Genomic DNA, 21,085 nt, shown 5'->3' with positions numbered 1-21,085 from the left:
TTTATATAGAAAAAGAGAAAACAATTCATTGGAATGGTAGTTTTCTCTGATAGAAGTTATTTGAACTTTTTAAAGGTTCAAATGAAACCATTGTGAGCATACTTGAACACATACATAAAAAAGTGATACAAATTCATTTTGACATTATGTAGTTGTATTTAATAAGTGTTTAAAGGTTGTACCATATGGGTACATCTAATGGGTTTTAATTATTAATGCATTTAAATGTATATATAAGTTTTACGATTTATTCAATTTACTCATGTTTATGACATCATTTCCTTCATAGCAATTATAAAAGAAGAGTTTGGGAAGTCTCTTCTTTTTCTGAAGAAGTTCACTATAATAAATGTGAAAGAAAGCTCTCAAAAAATATTGTCTCATTGTGGTTCCTGGAGTTCCTATCTTCGTTTTGTGTTTTTTTGGAAGTTCTGGTACTTTTTAATTTTCTTTTTTTAACTGCCTTCCCTGCTAAGCACTGTGGTGTGACATGCAAACCCGCGTCACAGATATAAACAAAACTCAGCACTCAATGGACACACCCCCATTGAAGGGCATGCTCAACACATCTACGCGCCACGCAAACACACTCAAACCAGCAAAAACACACAGCCTGAAACTAAACAAAGCTTAGCAGCACTGGACACCCCCCCCCCCTGCTTAGTTGAGAGGTGTGCCGTGAAAACAGGTGCTGCTGAGCTCCAATGTGTTTAAACAGATAGTGATGCACCCCCTTTTGATCTCAGCTTGCTCTCCTGTGGCACCAGCATGGTTCTGGGGCTACACAGATTTTATCTGCAGACACAGTAACCCATTATTGGTATTCAGTAACCCCAGGTCATTTGCATACAGATCTGTGCACACAACCTGGCTACTACACTATTCCAGAGCCTGCCTCCTTAGCAACCACAGATATCTATACACCAGTAGACTACAAATAGTGAAACACTTGGTAATATGGCTCAATAAAGGCTGTCTTCCATTAATTTTCACCACGACCAGAAACTTCAGAAATCAGCTATATCCTTTATTATACACGACAAGACAGATTTAGCGCTTTCATCTCCAAACCTGGAGACCTCATCAGAATCAATTAAAACAACACACTCCCTGTCTTATATACACAATTCAATCAATCAAGACAATTGATTCAAAAAAATGTGATAAAAAGCAATAACAGTGAAGTGGCTGGCAATTAAACAATCAATAAATTTCTGTAGACAAGTTAAAATAGCTGTTATTGCTTTTTATCACATTTTCCGTGCCACTATGCCTACATGGAAAATCACTCTGTGTAGGCTTTATTGAATTCCCCTACTGTTTATTATACATAATCGTAGTTATTACATGTATTTTATACTTTTATTTATGATGAAAATGCTCATATGTTTACTGCTAAAAATGAAAGCTGTTACTATAAAATGTTGAAAGCTACGTTTGAATTGCTACTTATGTCTATACTTGGAGATTTTTCTCTCCTGGCCTCCATTGAAAATGGGTTCTGCTGACCCATTCGGACTATCCCAGTAAATAAATGTCAAATAAATAAATGCACTGTGACAAACAGCAGGAAAGAGTTCATAGGTTAGTACTAAGCTAACTGCCCTTGCGAGCCATTTTAAGCCTAGCCAGTTATCCTTTGTGAGACTCAAACCTTGCACCTTGTGTTTGTAAGGGAAACACATTAACCATTAGGCCACCCTCCCAGCCCTACTTTGGATACTGATTTTCCTAGTCTAGCCAAGGAAGAGGACAAATATAACTAATCAGATTTCCTGAATATTTTCATCCGGTATAGATAAAAACACAACTGATGATGGACATTAAGCAAAAAGAAAGTATATCCACTTTTGTTTGAAAAATTTGTAAATAACACTGGAAGATTAATTGACTGATTTATGTATGATTCAGAAGCCACCTAAGGAAGTAAATAGGGTTTTGTTCATATTGACAGTCCCTCCCTGTGAAAAACTGGGTAGGGAGGTTTTGAAGATAAGGCTTGTAGCTCAGAAATTCATCCGGCAGAAGTAATAGCCACCAGAAATAAAGTCTTCTATGATAAAAAGTTTATGTCAACCCTAGGAGCAGGTTTGAATGGAGGCTTAGTGAAAGCCTGTAGCACAATAGTAGTCTCCCATGGAGGGACTGGTTCTGCGAGTGGAGGGTGGGTATGAGAGATGTCAGTGTATTGCTTTCACTCATATGAAAGGAAGACATAGCAGCTTACTATACCTTGATTATGGAATAGCTGGCTACACATTGGAAGAGATGTGTGAGAAAGTCTAAAACTGCTGGAAGAGGGGCTGAGAAAGGATCAACATTATTTTCAATGGCTCAGATTGAAAACCTTTTCCATTTGCTCTTATAAACATTTCCAAAGGCAGACCAAAGTGCAGAGCTCTGAAATGGTAATGACTGGCTCCAAGCCAGAAGTGAATGTACTTTCTGGAGTGTTGCTCCATCTTTATGCAATAATACGTATCCTGAAGATCTATCAAACACATCCAGTCATTCTTCTTCAGTAGAGGAAGAATAGACTGAACAATGACCATCCAGAATTGTTTAATGTTTAAGTGACTTAGTCCCAAACTTGGCCTTATATCCTCATTTTTCTTTGACACTCAAAAGAATATTGAGTAAATTCCAGCTACTCTCTGGTCTGGAGGGAACTCTTGGATGACTTGATTTATTAGAAACTTCCATATTTTTGAAGCAGCTTCTTCCTTTTTTTGATGGTGGTGCACTGGGAATTCTCTTGGGGTGTGACGAAAGGGTTTAAAAGGAATGAAATAACCTCTGGTTATGATCCTCTGTACCCATTTGTCTTGAGTGATGGACATCCAGGTTGCTGGGTGCAGAGACAACCAAATAACCAACCACAGAATTCCAAATAGTGGACACGTTGAACCAACGAAACAGGTTTATTTTATATCCACAGAGCTTTTGAGTGATACCCTTCTTCAAAGTGTAAAAACATTCTGATACAACTCAGTGCAATTTATACAAGACACATCTCACCCAGAGTCAATTACTAATTAAACCTTCAATTATAGTTTAAAGTCATAGTATAAAACTATACACATTATTCAAAGCATATAAAATATGTAAACAGATATATAAAAAATAGCATGTAGACAAATCTATAGAAAGACAGCATGTAGACAGAAATATAAAAATGAATATAAAAAATGTATAAAATTATTTCAACATCTGTTGTTTCTAAGTACTGGTTTGATACTTATTGCTGTATTTAGGCCAGGTTTCTTATCTGCATCTAGTACTGTTATCCATCTATATTCACACATATCAAGAACATTGTTTAAATCACCACCCCTTTTATTCTTAACCACAATATCTATAACCCTAAATAAGAACGTATGCTCCTATCCCTTCTTTTCTATGTGTTTAGCTAACACATTTGTACTAATTATTCTTCTAATCTCTAATTTATGTTCAGTGATTCTGTCTTTGAATTTTCTGTTGCATTTACCTATGTAATATGCAGAGCATAACATGCAGTTAACCAAATGGACAACATTGAAAGTATTATATGTAGCAATTTTTTTTTAAAATGAATTCCTTTCCTGTAACAGGGTGTATAAATGTATTACTCCTACTTATGTCATTGCAGCAAGTAGAGTTATGACAGGGAAAAGTGCCTACCCTTTTACTTATTTTATCTACTTTATCATATCTCATATCTTTATAACATAAATGTGATTTCAGGCTACAACAGTTTCTGTATGCAAAACATGGTTTATCACATAGAATCTGTTTGGTTTCTGGCATTGTCATAAGAATACCCACATTTTTTTCAATGATGTTCTTTACATCATTGGATTTCCTATTATAAATGGTAATATATCTAACACCACTATCAGCCCTTCTGTAAGTCAAGGTATTATTTCTATTACACTCATGAAATAAGGTTTAGCTTTATTTTGTCTCATACCTAAAACTTCGGTTTGTGTCTGTTACAACATTTCCTCATTATAACCCTCCCTATTAAATTCCTATAACATTTGCTGAATTTGGTTCATGCATTGTATGTCATTTGTATTAAGATGTACAGTACTTAAACTGACACAACAGATGCTGAAATAATTTTATATGTTTTTTATACGCATTTTTATATTTTTGTCTACATGCTGTCTTTCTATATATTTGTCTACATGCTGGTTTTTATATATCTGTTTACATATTTTATATGCTTTGAATAATGTGCATAGTTTTATACTATGACTTTAAACTATAATTGAAGGTTTATTTAGTAATTGACTCTGAGTGGGCTGCATCTTGTATTAATTGCACTGAGTGTTATCAGAATGTTTTTTGCACACTGAAGAAGGGTATCACCCAAAAGCTCTGTAGATATAAAATCTGTATTTCATTGGCTCAAAGTGTCTGCTATTTGGAATTCTGTGGTTGGTTATTTAGAATTGTTGTGTATTCCAACGATTTACCTTCGTGTTGGTCCTATTTTTTTGTTTTGGTGCACTTGGACTAACTGGGCCCAACCTTAGGCATTGAGCCTCTGCATTTTTTCATTTTAGTTTCAAGAGAGAGTTGCTGCTATGACCCAGCCCATGGCCAGTATCACTGCTAATACAGGCACAGGTAAGAAAGTATATTCATTGCACCATTTTGTTATGGTAAAAAGAAATCCATTGCTTGAACAGTTAAATGATCTTTCACAGGGTAATATAAATGTTCAACTGCCTGCAAACTCTGATTCTAATGAGAAATTAGTCAACCTGGAAAGAAAAGTGCTAACATATAAGAAATTGCAATGGTAGCGCTTTAGCTTCTATGCCTATTTAGAATATGGGATTGCACCATGAGGTTTGAGAATACTGAATATGCTGTCCTATGGCAATAAATATCCTGAGCTCCTTAAAAATGTCAGTAGCTCAATCTTTAGCTAAGCACTGACTATATGAAATTAATCATTTTTTTGAAAAGACAGAAACTGATTTGCAAGATGAGATTATGAGGCTTGAAAATGAAATAGTTTATCATGCTTCTCTGATATTGTTAACAATTACAGTATGATGCTGGACAGACTTCACAAATTTGAAGAGAAATTAATATCAGAAAAAAGACATAAATTATGCAGAGGCTTACATGACTATAAGAATGGGCAGATTTTCTCATGGCCCAGAGACGAACGGCCCATAAAACTTGGGGGGAGAAATATCACTACAAATGCATCTCAGAGAACTTTGGACAATCTTGACACTTTCTCCACAAATGAAATAGTTCATACACCTGCTAATGAGCATACAATAAACACTAAAAATATAACTGGCAATAATATGCAAAAGAATGAAGCCGCGTTTCTAAAGGAGCATGCATCTATTAATCTTGGTATTGTTCATCCAGTAGAGGATTTTCAGAGATGCCTAATACCATGAAAGCTCTCAGAAGTAATAGATACGAGGAACGGGAAGCAATCATGAAAACGCTTGAGAGGGAGATCAGGACAGAGAACAGAGGGAAACAAAGGATGCTGGAGCAAAGGTCCACAAACAAGGAGCAGAACCAAACACTAAAAGAACTGAGAAATGGACCTATAATTAATCAAGTTTAGTGTTGTCCAAAAATGACTTTTCCCTCTTAAACAAGGGATTACATTTTATTCCTTCTAATATTGATAGTTACAAATGTAACAGATTTGAGGATTTTTATTAGGAATGTAAGTTTAAGATTGATTTTCAAGGACTCTTTACCAATTAATACACAGGTATGTAACAAATCAAGTTTATTTGTTCCAATTAATTTTCCAGTAGTAAATGCTTTCTAAGAAATCTGTGAACATGAAATTAAAGAGTGTTATGCTTCTAGGGACAAAAATAAATACTATAATTTGTCTAAGTGGGAGAAAGATGCCCTTGTTAGACTTGAGACTAATGTAGACATTGTTATTAAACAAGTGGATAAGAGTGAGGATGTAGTAATCTTGGACAAGGACATTTATAATACAAGTATGTTTCATTTTCTTAATGATGGTAACACTTTTTTCTTGATAAATACTGTAGATGTTTCAAAACGTTTAAGTGCCATTAATTTAGAAATAAATGAAATGCAATTAAATGAGGATATTGATATTGATTTATTCAACTATTTTACTGTCCCCTGTCCAAAATTACCTGTAATCTATGGGCACCCAAAGATACATAAAGCTTTATGCCACCCCCAATGAGACTGATTGTATCTGTGAGAGGGTGGATAACTGAACTGATCTCATTCTATTTACAATCTGTCTTTAGTAAACATCTGTAGCTGATAAGGAGTTACATAAAAGACACAGGAATTTTTTTGAATTGTCTTTCTAGCTGGCATAATAGTTGTAGTGAACATGATTATTTGTTCGTGACCATGGATATAAAATCACCTTTTACAGTGATTCTTGTTACTACAGGTGTAAAGTCCTTGCATAGATTTCTTTGTAGAGAAGTAAAAATGGGTGGAAGAGAGATAGAAACCCTCTGTGAATTACTTGAATTAGTATTAAAGAACAATGTTTTTTATGTTCTATGAACAAATGTTTTTATGTTCTATGAGCAAATATACTATTAGAAAATGAGTGTCATGATGGGAACACCCGTCGCGAACACCTCTGCTAATGTAGTAGCAGAATGGGAGAATACATATGCATATAATTGTCCTGAGACCTATAAGGGCAAAATACTATTTATGAAATGTTTTGTTGATGATGTTTTTCTAATATGGGATGGAACTACCATTGAATTGCAGGCATTTATAGATTATTTAAATTCAACAACTGATTATCTGAGATTTAGTGCTGAATATTCTAATGAAGATATCACATATCTAGATATCAAATTAAAAAGAGAGGTAGTATTATTGACACCATGGTATATAAAATAGAAGTACAGGCCAACAGGTATGTGCATAAGAATAGCATGCATGCGCCTCATGTGTTCAAAAGTATAGTAAAAAGTCAATTTATTAGTACTAGCCGTCTTAATACAAATGATGCACAATGCATGACCCAAAAGCAGGAAATGGTCCAGGAATTTAATAGGCAGGGCTTTAGTGAGGAAATGTTGCAACAGACACAAACCTAGGTTTTAGGTATGAGACAAAATAAAGCTAAACCTTATTTCATGAGTGGTAATAGAAATAATACCTCAATTTATAGAAGGGCTGATAGTGGTATTAGATATATTACCTCTTATAGTAGGAAGTCCAGTGATGTAAAGAACATCTTTGAGAAAAATGTGGGTATTCTTATGACAATGTCAGAAATCAAACAGCTTCTAGGTGATAAACAATGTTTTGCATACAGAAACTGTTGTAGCCTGCAATCACATTTATGTTATAAAGATATGAGATATGATAACGTAGATAAAATAAGTAATAGGGTAGGTACTTTTCCCTGTCATAACTCCACTTGTTGTAATGTCATAAATAGGAGTAATACATTTATACACCCTGTTACAGGAAAGGAATTAATTTTTAAAAAAATTGCTACGTGTAATACTTTAAATGTTGTCTACATGCTGGTTTTTATATATCTGTTTGGATTACTGTTGTATTGTCAAAAACACAATCCATCGAATTGTGTTTCCAATAATACACTTTAGCGAAAGTGCATATTGTCGAAAGTGCATACTGTCGACAATATGCACTTTCACTAAAGAAATCAACACCAAAAAAAAAACACATGAAAGTGTTATATGGGGGTCAAGCCCCCCTGCACCCTACACACACCCTCTACTTTATTATTCTCACTCCAAGATCACACTACAGTGGGGAAAAGGGAATATTTTGTTATCCCCACTGTACCATGATGTCAGCAATAGCTTTGTTAGTTGTAAATCAAACTATACGTTGATTTACAACTAACAATGCATGCAAACTGCATGCTTTCTTTAATTTCCCACTCCCCATTTAGCTAAAGTGCATTTTCGATAAAATGCACTTTCACTAAATTGTGTCCGCCGAAACATGGTTTCGATAAACCGTGTTTTGACATTAAGACAGTGACCCATCTGTTTACATATTTTATATACTTTGAATAATGTGTATAGTTTTATACTATGACTTTAAGCTATAATTGAAGGTTTAATTAGTAATTGATTCTGGGTGGGCTGTGTCTTGTATAAATTGTACTGAATATCAGAATGTTTTTTACACACTGAAGGATATCACCGAAAGCTCTGTGGATGTAAAATAAACCTGTGTTTCATTGGTTCAGTGTGTCCGCTATTTGGAATTCTGTGGTTAGTTATTTGGAATTGTGTATTCCAGTGGTTTATCTTCATGTTGGTCCTATTTGTTTTGAAGCCTTGGTTTTGTTGGACCACCTCTGCCCCTTGGGTGATGTCCATTATAAGAGGTTTTCCCCTCTTTCTCATGAAGCTCTTTCTCCAGAAGTGTTGGATACAAAGCCCTGGGGGTTATGAAACCACATTCTCTTTTCCCCCTTCTGGTTTCTGAAGAAGGTCCTTTGAGAGATAAAGAATTTGATCTCTACAGCAGTCGGAGATTTTCCATTCTTTTCAGTCCTTGAGACAGTCTCTTTCACTTTGGGAACAAACAAGGATGCTCCATTATATGGAGTGTTGATGAAGGACATCTCAAAATAATCCACAAAATCACATATCTACATCCAGGTGTGTCTTCTTATGGAAATGTGTGTGCCAGCTGATATTGACGCATTCTCTGTAGCATTAGAGGTAAGGTGCATAAATGTATTAGACAGGAACAATATAGTAGCGAACTGTGAATCAATGGATTTTCTCTGATGCACAGTCAAGATCCCTGGGAGAGAAGTAGAGATTTGTCAAATCTCTCTGGAAATGAATAACGTGTGCCAAGTAATTAAATGCTCTCACCAAAAAGGTAGATGAGGTGCAGACACCCTAACCAAACCTGTCCAATGTATGCAACTCTTTGTTTGATGGATGGACAGAGGAATTTTCTTCTGTGAGCTTCTTCTTAGTGTTCGCCACCACTACCATAGAATCTACCACAAGACTCTTGCTCTAATAAGGGTCAGTCTTTGAGTGCAACTAGAAACTTGTAAGGCTTCTTGGGGATAGATTCAACTGTGTCTGGTTCTTTCCATGCCTGGGAGAAGATCGGGTCATCTCATCAGCCCAGGGGACCACCCAAGAAGTAGATGGGCCAGAACAGAAAGCATCAAGAAAAAAATATTCCTCTGGAGAAGGCACTTGGGAGGACCAACCCCCTTTCACTCTAGGAAGTTTGAGAATCTCTATGAATGAGATATCTTCAAGGGAGGACCTGAGAATGACCTTTCCCTCATCAAAATCAGTGTCAGTTTCAGGATCTGAGTTTCCTCAGGGAAATGTAAATGTCTATTCTTACATTTATGTTTTCTGTGAACCTCCTCAGTGGGTTCCTCAGGGAAGGACTCAGAAACATATCACCTCCCATGAGAGAAATGACTTGAGGCTCTCAGGAACTGGCTGTCCTGATGGGGCCAGGAGAGCAGGCTGTGGGAAATCCCATTGAAGATTATTTGATCTTTTTTTGAAAACGAAGACCTCTATAGGTTGAGAGAGTACCCTCTGAAAAGCTTCAAATGCCAAACTCGCCATGGATCCATGGAGTGTTGCTGTAGGAGCTGAAACTCTCAAAGGTTGCTCAACCATAGTAGCCATTTACCTAGGATCCAAGGTTGCTACTGGAGCCAAACTGTCAATTTCTGATGCCCAAAGAGTAAGAAAAGGATCTGAGGACCTTAAATCAGATCCCAGCCTGTCAAAGTCACTGCCAGTGGCTCAGTTCCATGATTGTGACCCACTTTGTTAGAGAACTTAATAGAGTTGAGAAAATATGAAGCCTCAGCTCCAATGCAGATATATCCTGGCTAAGAGTTGGATCCAGAGGCTCCAATCTAAGAAATCAGATCAGAAAAGGAGATATTAACAAGTGTGGGGAAGAAGTAGATCTTCCATATCCAATGGTAGTTGGGTCCAAAGGAAACACCTCATCATCCTGTCCATGTCCACTTCAGTGAGATTCTGAGAAAATCTAGTTGACCTCAGAGATGAAGTCGAAGATGGAGATCACAAAGGATAACATGGTCTATCCTGCAGGATTAGACTGAAGGTGGGAGCAAATAGGATTGAGGGAAAACCCGGGTGTTGTTACAGATCCACTAACTATCAGGTCCAAAAAGAGTACTGGCTCCAAAGGTCCTGATATCTTAGATGGTGAAGCAACAAGGATGTTAGATCTGATCTTTTTTGCATGTTTCAATTTTTCTTTGTTTTTCTTTCTCCTTTTCCCTCTGTCTGGGTGTTTGTCTTTGGACTTATCAGGCTTTTTCAGTGATAAAGAAGGAGAAGAAGAAGCAGCCACAGAGTTCCCCAATTCTGAAGTGGACCTCTCTCCTGTGGTGGGCTGAAGGACGCCCTTTAAAATCAGTTTGATTCATCTCTCCATGATGGCTCATTGGCCAAAAGCCTTGCAAATGAAACAAGTAATATTGGGAAAGACCCTAGACACTTCTCGTGGGTGTCTGAATTAGGTAATTTATGTAAGCAAATCACACACTGTTTAAATCCAGAGGACTTAAAAGCCATCCTGTCCAGCCAAAAATAAAATGCAGAAAGGAGAGAAAAGAAAATATAGTCTATAAGGCTAAAAAAACTGTACTATTTTAAGACAGAATCTGTGACAAAAAAAAAAAATAAATTTTATATAAGAAAAGTTAGAGATAAATGGGGAGGAAACTGTTGCAGAAAAGATAAGAGGGGGAGATCAGAAAGGATAAAGTACTTATCTAATAAAATTATTCTTTTAAGCAAAAACTCCTTCTGAGCAACAAAGCTCCATCAAGTGCCACTGGAGGCAAATAAGATCTGGGGTAGGTTTATTATCGATTAACGATCATTACAATATCAAATCACGTAATAGTGTGGCCAGTAGGTCACAAGATGAGTGTACTGATAACTACTTGTTCAAACAAATGTCAAATATCGACTCTCTTGACGTAAGTTATCACTGAAACAAGCTCTAAGATGGGTCCAGAAAGGGGGTGGGGGTCCAGGTGTTTGAAGTAGTCATCAGCATTCTCATCTTGAGACCTTATAGGTTCATAGGTTCATAGGTTCATAGGTTGGTACTAGGCTATCAGCCCTAGGGCCTATACAAGCCTAGCCATAACAATTCCCTGGCTATTTCTTCCCACATTATTTACTTTCCTGGACCCCTGTCTAGCAGGGCGACTGACGTGATCCCTGGGGAGAATTTCCTTTCTCCCATCCAATCGTCAAGGTTCCTCTTGAAGAGGTCCAAAGAGGCACTCTGCTTGACATGTATGGGCAATCTATTCCAGAGTCTGGGGAGTCTCTGGGTCAGGAACCTATCCCTCCAGCATGTTTTGTTTATTGTGATGACAAGGTTTAGATCCCTGGAGCGTGTAGCTCTGTGGGATTGGGATTTCTTTAAGTGTAGCATATCCAACAGCTCTGGGTTTGACATGGCCTTGTATGTTAAGCAGAGATCGCCTCTGAGTAGACGATATGCAACAGAGTATAGCTGGAGTTTTTTAAGGCGGTCAGCGTAGGGCATCTGCTTTAGGCCTGTGATTCTTTTAGTGAGGTATTTCTGAGGCCTTTCCAGTTGTTGCAGATGTCTTGAGAGGTACATACCAAATGGGGCATTGTATTCTATAATGGGTCTAATGAGGGATGAGTACAGTGGGACAATGACCTCCTTTTTTCTGGATGAAAAGCCCTTCCTGATGAGGTGTGCCACATAGAAGGATTTCCTGACTGTTGTGGCGATGTGGTTATCGAAGGTGAGACCACTGTCCACCTGTGTCCCTAAGTCTCTTATCACACTTTCTGTGTTTAGTGTACTGCCACCTATATGGTAATTCATGGATACATGTTTTTCCCAAAGGGGATAACAATACATTTCTTGGCATTGAGCTTGAGCCCATGGCTCTGGCACCAAGCATCTGTTTCTGTAAGGCCCTTTTGTAGAGTATCCACATCATTTGGGATTCAATAATGGCTCCCAGTTTGCAGTCATCTGCAAACTTTGTTAGCCAGAGTCCCTTAGTGTTGACCTGTACTTCAGAGAAGTAGATGCCAAACAAGAGCGGCCCCAGGACTGAACCCTGAGGTACTCCACTTGTCACTTGTCTGGAGCTGGATTTGGAGTCGGCTACTTTTACATTGTGGGTTCTATCAGTAAGCCATTTAGCAACCCATTGGGTGACATAGGGATTAATGCCCAACTTCGTAAGTTTATCTATGATTCCAGAGTGGGGGATGGTATCAAAGGCCTTGGCAAGGTCTAGATAGGCTGTGTGGACCACCTTACCCTTGTCCATGGCTCTGGAGACTGATTCAAAGAAGTCAATCAGGTTCAGGAGACAAGATCGGCCCTTCACAAACCCAAACTGGGTGGGGTCCAGTGTTTGAAGGTTGCCAATGTCTTTGTTTATAAGTTCCATGATAATACGCTCCATGGCCTTGCAGATAAGGCTTGTCAGACTGATGGGACGGTAGTTTCTGGGATCCAAGGTGGATCCCCTCTTGTGGATTGGGATAACTGTAGCTCTGCACCACTCAGTGGGCACGAAACCTGAGGTGAGGCTATGATTAAACATGACACTTAGGTGAGGTGCCAGTTCATATTGTAGTTCATGTAGTATACAGCCCAGGATGTCATCTGGTCCCATGGATGCTGTATTCTTGGCTTTAGAGAGTGCGTTTTGTACCTGTGTGGCCGTTATTACTGGAATTTGGCAATCTTCCGGTATTGAGATGGGCCATTTAGGGGGTGAGAGGGGGGTGAAGTTGGCACTGAATCGATCTGCCAGGATATTGGCAATATCCTTTGGATCAGTATATTTAATGCCATTCTGTTTTAGCTCAGAGCAGATCTGAGCATTGCCATTTAGGTTCTTGACATAGTTATAGAATGCTTTGTGGTTGTCTTTGGAATCTTTGGCAATTTTATTTTCGTAACTAGCTTTGGAGGTTTTTATGAGGCATCTCAGTTTCTTACTGAGGCTAGTAAGGGAGTTTTTTGCATCCTGGGATTTTCCTCTTTTCTGCAAAAGTTTCTTCCTTTTGTTGTAAAGTTTGTTTATGGCAGGGGACCACCAGATTGGCTTCCTTTTTTGGATGAGAGCATTTTGGTTCTATTTGGGATGGCACGATTCATGCATGAGTGGATGTGCTCGTACAGTGCCTTAGTGTAGGATTCAGCAGTTGAACTTTCAGTTCCCATCTGCATGGGTGTTATGAAGTTTGTCACTTCTGACTTGAGTAGCATGAAGTTGGCTTTGGAGAAGTTTTTATGGTGGTTTCTTTACTGGGAGGTGGGGTGGGATGTGGATGTTAAGGGTGATTAGCTTATGGTCAGACCTGACTAACGAGGGGTGACCATAGGTATGGAGCATTGATTTCCCATGTTGGTAATGACCAGGTCTAGGATATTGGAGCCCTGGTGGGACTATGGATTAGTTGATCCAGGGCATTGGAATTTATGAATTCCAAGAACCGCTAAAGGTGTTGGGACATGAGTAGTTTTCCCACTTAATGGCAGGGTAGTTAAAATCACCCAGTATTAGGGTGTTTGGTTCTATCTTAATATTTTCCAGTATGTTTAGAAAGGTGTAGTGAGAATCTTGGGGTATGGTGGGGGATCTGTAGCAAACTACAATTTGGATTGCAGTCTTACCTAGTGTTAGTTGCACTTGGAGAATTTTAGACACATTGTGTTGGCCAACTAGCCTGGTGGTGTGAATATCCTTGGTGAATATTGACACTCCTCCACCTTTAGTGTTTCGGTCCTGGTTTGGTGACTGAAAAGTGTGGTAAGAGTTGTAGCCTGGTATTGCAGGGGTGCTCTCTGGAGCCTTGAACCAGTTATGTTATTTAGTGATTCACATTGTAAAGATTGCTAAAATGTTAGTAAACCCTGTGGTAGTTCATTCCTTACACTAGGGATTATGAGTACGGGAGGCACCTGAGCACTGTATTCAAAGCTTGAGGATTCCAGATACTGCCGAAGACTCTTGCCACCCCTATAGTGCCTTTTTTAGGTGATGTTCCAAAGACCAAATCACCACTGTAACAGCTGCAAACAAGTGCAATCTGAGGATTATGCTGCTCAATGCTAGAAGTCTAAATCTCAAAATGCACTCACTTGAAGCACTCTTTAAAATGGAAAACATCAACATTTGTGCTGTAACAGAGACCTGGTTCAAGGCAGCAGAAATCACTCCTGCACTACAAGGCTATAACCCATTCCACAACTTTCGGCCCCAGAACTTGGATCAAAACTCCAAAGGCGGTGGTGTTTCCATATTCATAAATGATGCGCACACCTCCAGACTGGTAGCCCAGCATAATACATCTGAGATACTTCAGGTGCAGCTAACATTGGGTAAGACAGCAATTCAGATTGTAGCCTGCTATAGATCGCCAACCATGTCCCAAGATTCACACTTCACATTCCTAAGCACCCGGGAGAATGTTAGGGTCCAACCTAACACTCTCATACTGAGCAACTTAAACTACCCCTGCATTAGCTGGGAAAACTACTCATGTACCAATACACTGATATGCAAAGCTATGGAACGCATCATCATGGACCTAATAAACAAGGATATAGGGAATCTCCAAACTCTGGATCCCACACAGTTTGGTTTTGTGAAAGGTAGATCATGCCTGCTCAACTTGGTCAACTTCTTTGAGTCAGTCACCAGAGGTGTGGATGAAGGCAATGTGGTTCATACAGCCTACCTTGATCTGGCCAAGGCCTTTGATACCATTCCCTACTCGAGAATCATATAAAAACTCACTAAGCTAGGCATCAACCTCTATATCACTAGGTGGGTTGCAAACTGGCTCAAAGGTAGAACCCACAGTGTGAACATAACTGACTCCAAGTCAGACTGCCGACCAGTCACGAGTAGAGTCCCACTGTGTTCGGTCCTGGGTCCTCTCCTGTTTGGTATCTACTTCTCTGAAGTCCAGGCCAACAGGAAGGGACTCTGGCTGACAAAGTCTGCAGACAATTGCAAGTTGTGAGCTATTATTAACTCCCCAAGTGATGTTGACATCCTACAGAAAGGCCTCACTGAGACCAACAACTGGTGTCAGAACCTGTCCTTAAGCTCAATGCCAAAAAATGTGTCATCATCCCCTTTGGGTAAAAATGGGTTTCCATGAATTACCACATCAATGGTAGGCCACTGAACACAAAAGGTGTTATAAGAGATCTAGCAACACAGGTTGACAGCAACCTCTCTTTTAACCACCACATTTCTACTGTGGTCATAAAGTCCTTCTATGTGGCACATCTCATTACTAAGGGTTTTGCATCCAGGAAGAAAGAGGTCATTGTCTCCCTCTATTCTTCCCCTCATTAGGTCAGTCATTGAGTACAATGCCCCATTTGGCATGTACCTCACTAAACACCTGCAGCAACTGGAGAGGCCACAAAAGTACCTCACAAAGAGGATCCTAGTCCATAAACATTTGTCCTATATAGACAGACTAAAAAAATCCACCTATTCTCTGTGTCATATTGACTACTTAGGGATGATCTCTGCTTGACTTACAAAGCCATGTCTGACCCAGCTCTGTTAGAAATGCTACATCTAAAGAAATCCCAATCCCTCCACACCACATGCTCCAGAGACCTCAACCTCATTACCACAATCAACAGAACATGCTGGAGGGACAGGTTCATAACCCAGAGACTGAAGATGCTATGGATGCAGGGATCTTCACCTTTACTGACTTATGCTTAAAGAACCAAAAGACCATGTTATTGCAATTTAAATCTATGTATATATGTATATAATAACTTATTTTGTACATTACATTTTACTGTTTGTATTATGCTCACTATGAATATTGTATTTTTATTAACAACAGCTGTCTTAAACTTGGACTGTTGCAACATTCTATATTGTATTTTATATGTGTGTTGGAGCTTTTCTCCCCAGGCCTTTACTGAAAATGGACATGTATCCAATTAGTCTAGCCCAGTCAACAAATGTAAAATAAAAATAAATAAAAATAAATAAAATTAGACTTCCCATACATGTCAAGCAGAGCACCTCATTGGCCCTCTTCAAGAGAAATCTTGATGAGTGGATGGGAAATAGAAAAGTCACCCGAGGGATCACTCCAGTGGTGTTACTCGATAGAGGCACTGGGAACTAAGGTCGGGTGGCACATTACCAGGGTAATCCTATGGGCTAGGCTTGTAAAGGCTCCAGAGCCATTAGCCTAATACACACCTATGAACCTATGAATGTTAGTAATGGGTTTGTAATGTCTGTTTTATCCAGCCTCCAGCTAGGGGCTTGAGGTCCCCTTTTTAAATCTTGTGGCGGAGGGGGGTTTAAGGTATGAAAGGTTTAATCTAAATGGAGTAGGTTCTGCTGCTGTTAATAAGTAATGTGTAGCATTTGGGTGGTTGGGCTTTGATGTGATTGTGACCGGTGAAGTTTATTACATGTTATTCACGGTGGAAGTCTAGCCATGGTGGATGAAAGGGGGCAAAGGACAGTAAAAGTGCTGGGCTGTTATTTATCAAGTTAAAGCACATCAGCATTTTTAAAAATTATTAAAAGGAGAAATAGCAGTGTACTGGAATGATGGGATCTTCCTTTGTGTTGTGATGAGTAAGAGCGTGGTTAAAAGGAAGCCCTTATGGAGTGAAATTGCAGGACACATTACTCATTGAGTGGAACCAGTAGGGTGAACGTATCAGAAAGACTGTTGAATTTTGGGAAGAATGAGCTCTGAAAGACCTGGGGGGGAAAGAAAGATCATTTTTGTGAAGATGAATTCTAATAGAAGTTATGGGTAAAATTAGTATTTTTTTTCTGTAGTTATTTGTAGTTGTTTCACTGCCTAATTGTTAATGGTGTGGCTGCACCAAGAATCCATAAACATAAATGATAGTTAGCTTGAGCTGTGGTTGGAAGTACAAAAATACTTGCTGATGGTTAATCCACGTGGATGGTTTCTGGTAAAAGCCTAGAGTTTTCCCTCAATGGGAGGGTTACCACGTGAGCCCTGCGGTTAATATCGTATTGATAACTTTTTTGCTAGCATGGACAGCACAGTTTGGTCTACTAAGCAGAACATCAACAGGTATGTGAGATTACACAAGTCTCAGCATTAGGGAATATGCCCTTTCCCCAAAAGTATGCAATATTGGAGTTAGTGTATATAATTAGCAAAGATGTCTCCCACCAATGTTCATGTTGTCGGCATCTTGACTGTTGAAATTTGAGTGCTTCGACTATAGCTAGGCCATTTTGTATTATATATGTATATAGATATATATATGGAAATATATATATATATATATATATATATATATATATATATATATATATATGAAAACTGTGTGATCACCCTGACCTTATGATATATTTTTTGTATGATATGTATACCAAGCTAGAGGACCAAATACTCAAAAGTAAATATATTCTGTATTTTGATGTTTTATATACAGGCGATATTTCTCATAAAATTTAACTTTCTGAGGGTGATACAGTCCTTCTGTTTGAGTAATGTTAATAACCCTCATCCAACTTTAAATAATAATACTGTTTAGTTTTCTGGAGTATTAGGCTATAATGTTAATTTGGGAAAAATTAAAACTATTACACTTAACTTCACTCCTAAAGTTAAGGTTACATTTCCCTGGAGATAGAGCTATATTTCTTTGAGCATCTTCCAGTTTTATTTATCATTATGGAATTAGGCCGCTTTAAAAGTTGTCATGAAAAGTTTACCTTTATGTTAACATGTACTTATATGCAATATTTTACCTTACATTTTTGTGCAGTTCCATAGGGTGAGGTAGTTTCTTACCAAAATATTATGAGCATGAGGCATTGTGATTAGGCTACAGCAAATCAGTCATGCAAGTTCAAAAGAAATATGTATATGGATTACATTCACATTGCCGAAAGTACAGTTTTCCGAACCACATTTTGCCAAGACCATAACTCCGAATTTACATTTCACCAAAATGGCACTTTGCCAAAATGGAAAGGAGTTAAACCCCACATTAACTAATTATCTCCCCTGCACTCATCACACCCCCCTGCTAATTATATATACTAACTCCAAGATGGCACTACAGTGACAACAGTAGATTTGTTCACACATACTGCAGTGCAATGGCAAAGTGCCATTTCGGAGAAGTGTAAATTCTGAGTTATGGTCTAGGCAAACTAGTTTAGAGAACTGTAGTTTCAGTAATGAGAATGGGAACTATATATATATATATATATATATATATATATATATATATATATATATATATATATATATATATGGGTCTATGTCTATGTCTCATCACCAGAATCACACACCACCAAATTGCAGAAACCCAAGTCTGGATTACTGAAAGCGCAGTTCCACGAAAATGGACTTCTCCAAAACTTACAGGCATAAAAAAGCAACAAAAAACAAAATCATCAAAAAAAAACAAAATCACATTTTTGCCAAATTGCACTTCTCCGAAACATACAAGCATGAAAACCCAACAAAAAAACAAAACCATCAAAAACACATTTTTGCAGAGGGCAAGCCCCCCTGCTCCCCCCACACTTCCGGCTACTTAAATATACCAACTCTGAGATCACATTACACTGGGCAAAAAGGTATATATCCTTATCTGCACTGTACCACAATCCATATCAGGATGCTCCAACTGCTACATCTATTCAACTATACATAATCCAAAACACACCATACCTTTTCCCTCACATAATGCCGGAAATGCCCATGGTTCTTCAACAAAGTGCAATTCGGAGAAGTCCATTTTTGTTGAACTGCACTTTCGGTAATCCAGGCTCGGGTTTCTGCAATTTGATGGTGTGTGATTTCGGTGAAAGAGAGAAACAGAGAACATTTTAAGTAGTACATAGGTGTTTTATCCAATGGCTCACTAAAGTGTTTTACAGATGAAACTGAGGTGCTGTAGAGATTTGGAGTTGACAGAAGAATACTAAAAAAGAAAAATCAAATACAATTCAAGAGAACAACAGTTAAGGAGTGGAAGTCAACATAAAAAAGGCAAAAGGATTGTGTAGGAGATCTAGAGACGCTGTTTCTGTAAACAGAGAACAGCAACATTTCCATTTCATGATAATTAGATTACTCTGCATATGAAAGTCTAAAGACATAATTCAAACTCTGTGAAATTTGACAAATTTTGCACTTCTGCACAATACAATTTCTTATCATGTGTGTCCTTTATCTACTAAGTACCACTTGCTGAATATTAAATCCCCATACAACTTACCATAAGCTAGATCTGTGGCAGACATTTTGGCCGTTACTTTTCTACAGGTTGACTCTAGGTCAACTTAGCACTGGGGGGAGTGAGCAGTCAGTATGGATTTGCCCCTTTTATGGGGTGAGTATTACATGAGTTCTACAAGAACTGTTATATCCAGAGAAGTCTCTGGATTGAAGTACTTACAATTAGGGACTCTGGGGGAGTATAGAGCCTCCAAGGTATGTGCAGAAGCCCTACTTGGAATTACTGGAGGATGAAAGCATGACCTTACACATGGCCCAGCATAAAAGATATTTGATCTTTCTGACCAAACCTCACTTGATGATGCACATGAGGCCATGCTGTCACCGTCCTCTCTTATTGTCCTAGGCTGCTGGAGTCAGGGGAAATAAATTGGCCAAAGGTGATAAAAACCTGATGGTCACTAGGGAAATGGGGATAAAAAAAGTCTTACTGTATGAGCCATGTAACAAGTATTACCATGTTTGCTGCTTAACTAACATTATGCTATATAAATACATACCATGTTGAATACATAAATATCTCTTATTATACTATGTATGACTGCCTATACTCTACACCATAAATCTTAATACATTTAAAATGTCTGCTTATTTTTCCAGCTCTGAAGACAGTAAATGTTGGCCGACACCTGTGGTACTCGAAGCACCTGGCTGTTGATCTTACCAATGACATTTTCCTCCAATGGACATCCCACGGCCTTCCCTGGCAGTCATCAGGTCCAATAATGCCTTTCGATATTCCATCAGCCGCTGGACAGATCAATAATATCTATGGAGGACAGGAGTTTGTTATTGTCATCTGTATTGGAGCCCATTTCACCCCATATCCACTGAGACTTTACCTGGCCAACCTGATTACTATCAGGAATGCTCTTAGGAAGTTGCTGGGTAGGAACCCTGAAACTACAGTCGTGCTGAAAACAACCAACAACAGAGAGCCTGATGAAAATGTAGCATTCCACAGTGACTGGTTAGCATATGAAATCAACCGGGCCTTCATGGCAGTATTCAGTGGGATGAATGTTGGCCTTGTTGATGCTTGGGATATTACAGTAGCATATAATTCATGGTTCATGCACCCTGAAGAGTTAGTTGTACGGAATGAAGTAGATCTCTTCTTATCATTTGTTTGCCCACATATGTAGCTGAAATTATAGAAAAGTTTGACAATTAAATATATGAATAAAATGAATCATCAAACTTGTACATTTAACTCTTTCAGTCTTAAGATTTAGTAGTTCATTTAGAACATATCACCTACGCATTTCAACAAAATGTCTGCTATAACCTCTGCTGTATATAAAGGAGCACTTTACTAAGTGGGAACATTGTAGTGATCATGGCTAAACTCAGACAATAAAAGCATACTTTAATGATGCCAGAGAGCTCACAGGACTTAACTAAAGTTCTTGATTTTGAAGAGTTCAGCTGTTTAGGACTAAAAGAGTTAAGATCCTTCTAAAATGAAGTCATGTTAAGGAGGTGGAAGGTACATGGTGCTGAAAGAATTTTGAAAAACAGGCCCTTGAACTTCCCGTCTGATTAATTAAAATACTGTGACACTAGATGCTTTTTACAGGAACTGGCACCACACTCCTGCAAAGGATAAAAGGGCAATAGTGCTCACTACAACAGCTTCACAACCAACACCCATTTTTAATGATTGACCTCTGGCACTTTTTTCATGTATACTGTAAAGGAAGACATGTTTAGTGTTTTGATTGGGACCATAATAGTATCTTAACGAAGGGAGTTGA

The 21,085-nt window shown here is 38.4% G+C and overlaps 1 protein-coding gene across 1 annotated transcript in view; it reads left to right on the top strand.

The window, feature by feature from the left end:
- LOC122808108 (NXPE family member 4-like) overlaps positions 1-20,534 on the top strand; it is a 513,467-nt gene extending 492,933 nt beyond the window's left edge. Inside the window, exon 5 of the mRNA XM_044079080.1 lies at positions 19,929-20,534. Coding sequence (XP_043935015.1) covers positions 19,929-20,473 — 545 coding nt within the window. The 3' untranslated portion in view covers positions 20,474-20,534. The remainder of the gene's footprint in view (positions 1-19,928) is intronic.
- The last annotated feature ends 551 nt before the right edge of the window (positions 20,535-21,085 follow it).

The sequence above is a fragment of the Protopterus annectens genome, chromosome 8.part0 (genome assembly GCF_019279795.1).
Source record: "Protopterus annectens isolate FY-2018-M chromosome 8.part0, PAN1.0, whole genome shotgun sequence".
NCBI lineage: Eukaryota > Metazoa > Chordata > Ceratodontiformes > Protopteridae > Protopterus > Protopterus annectens.
This window is presented reverse-complemented; position numbering and strand designations above follow the sequence as displayed.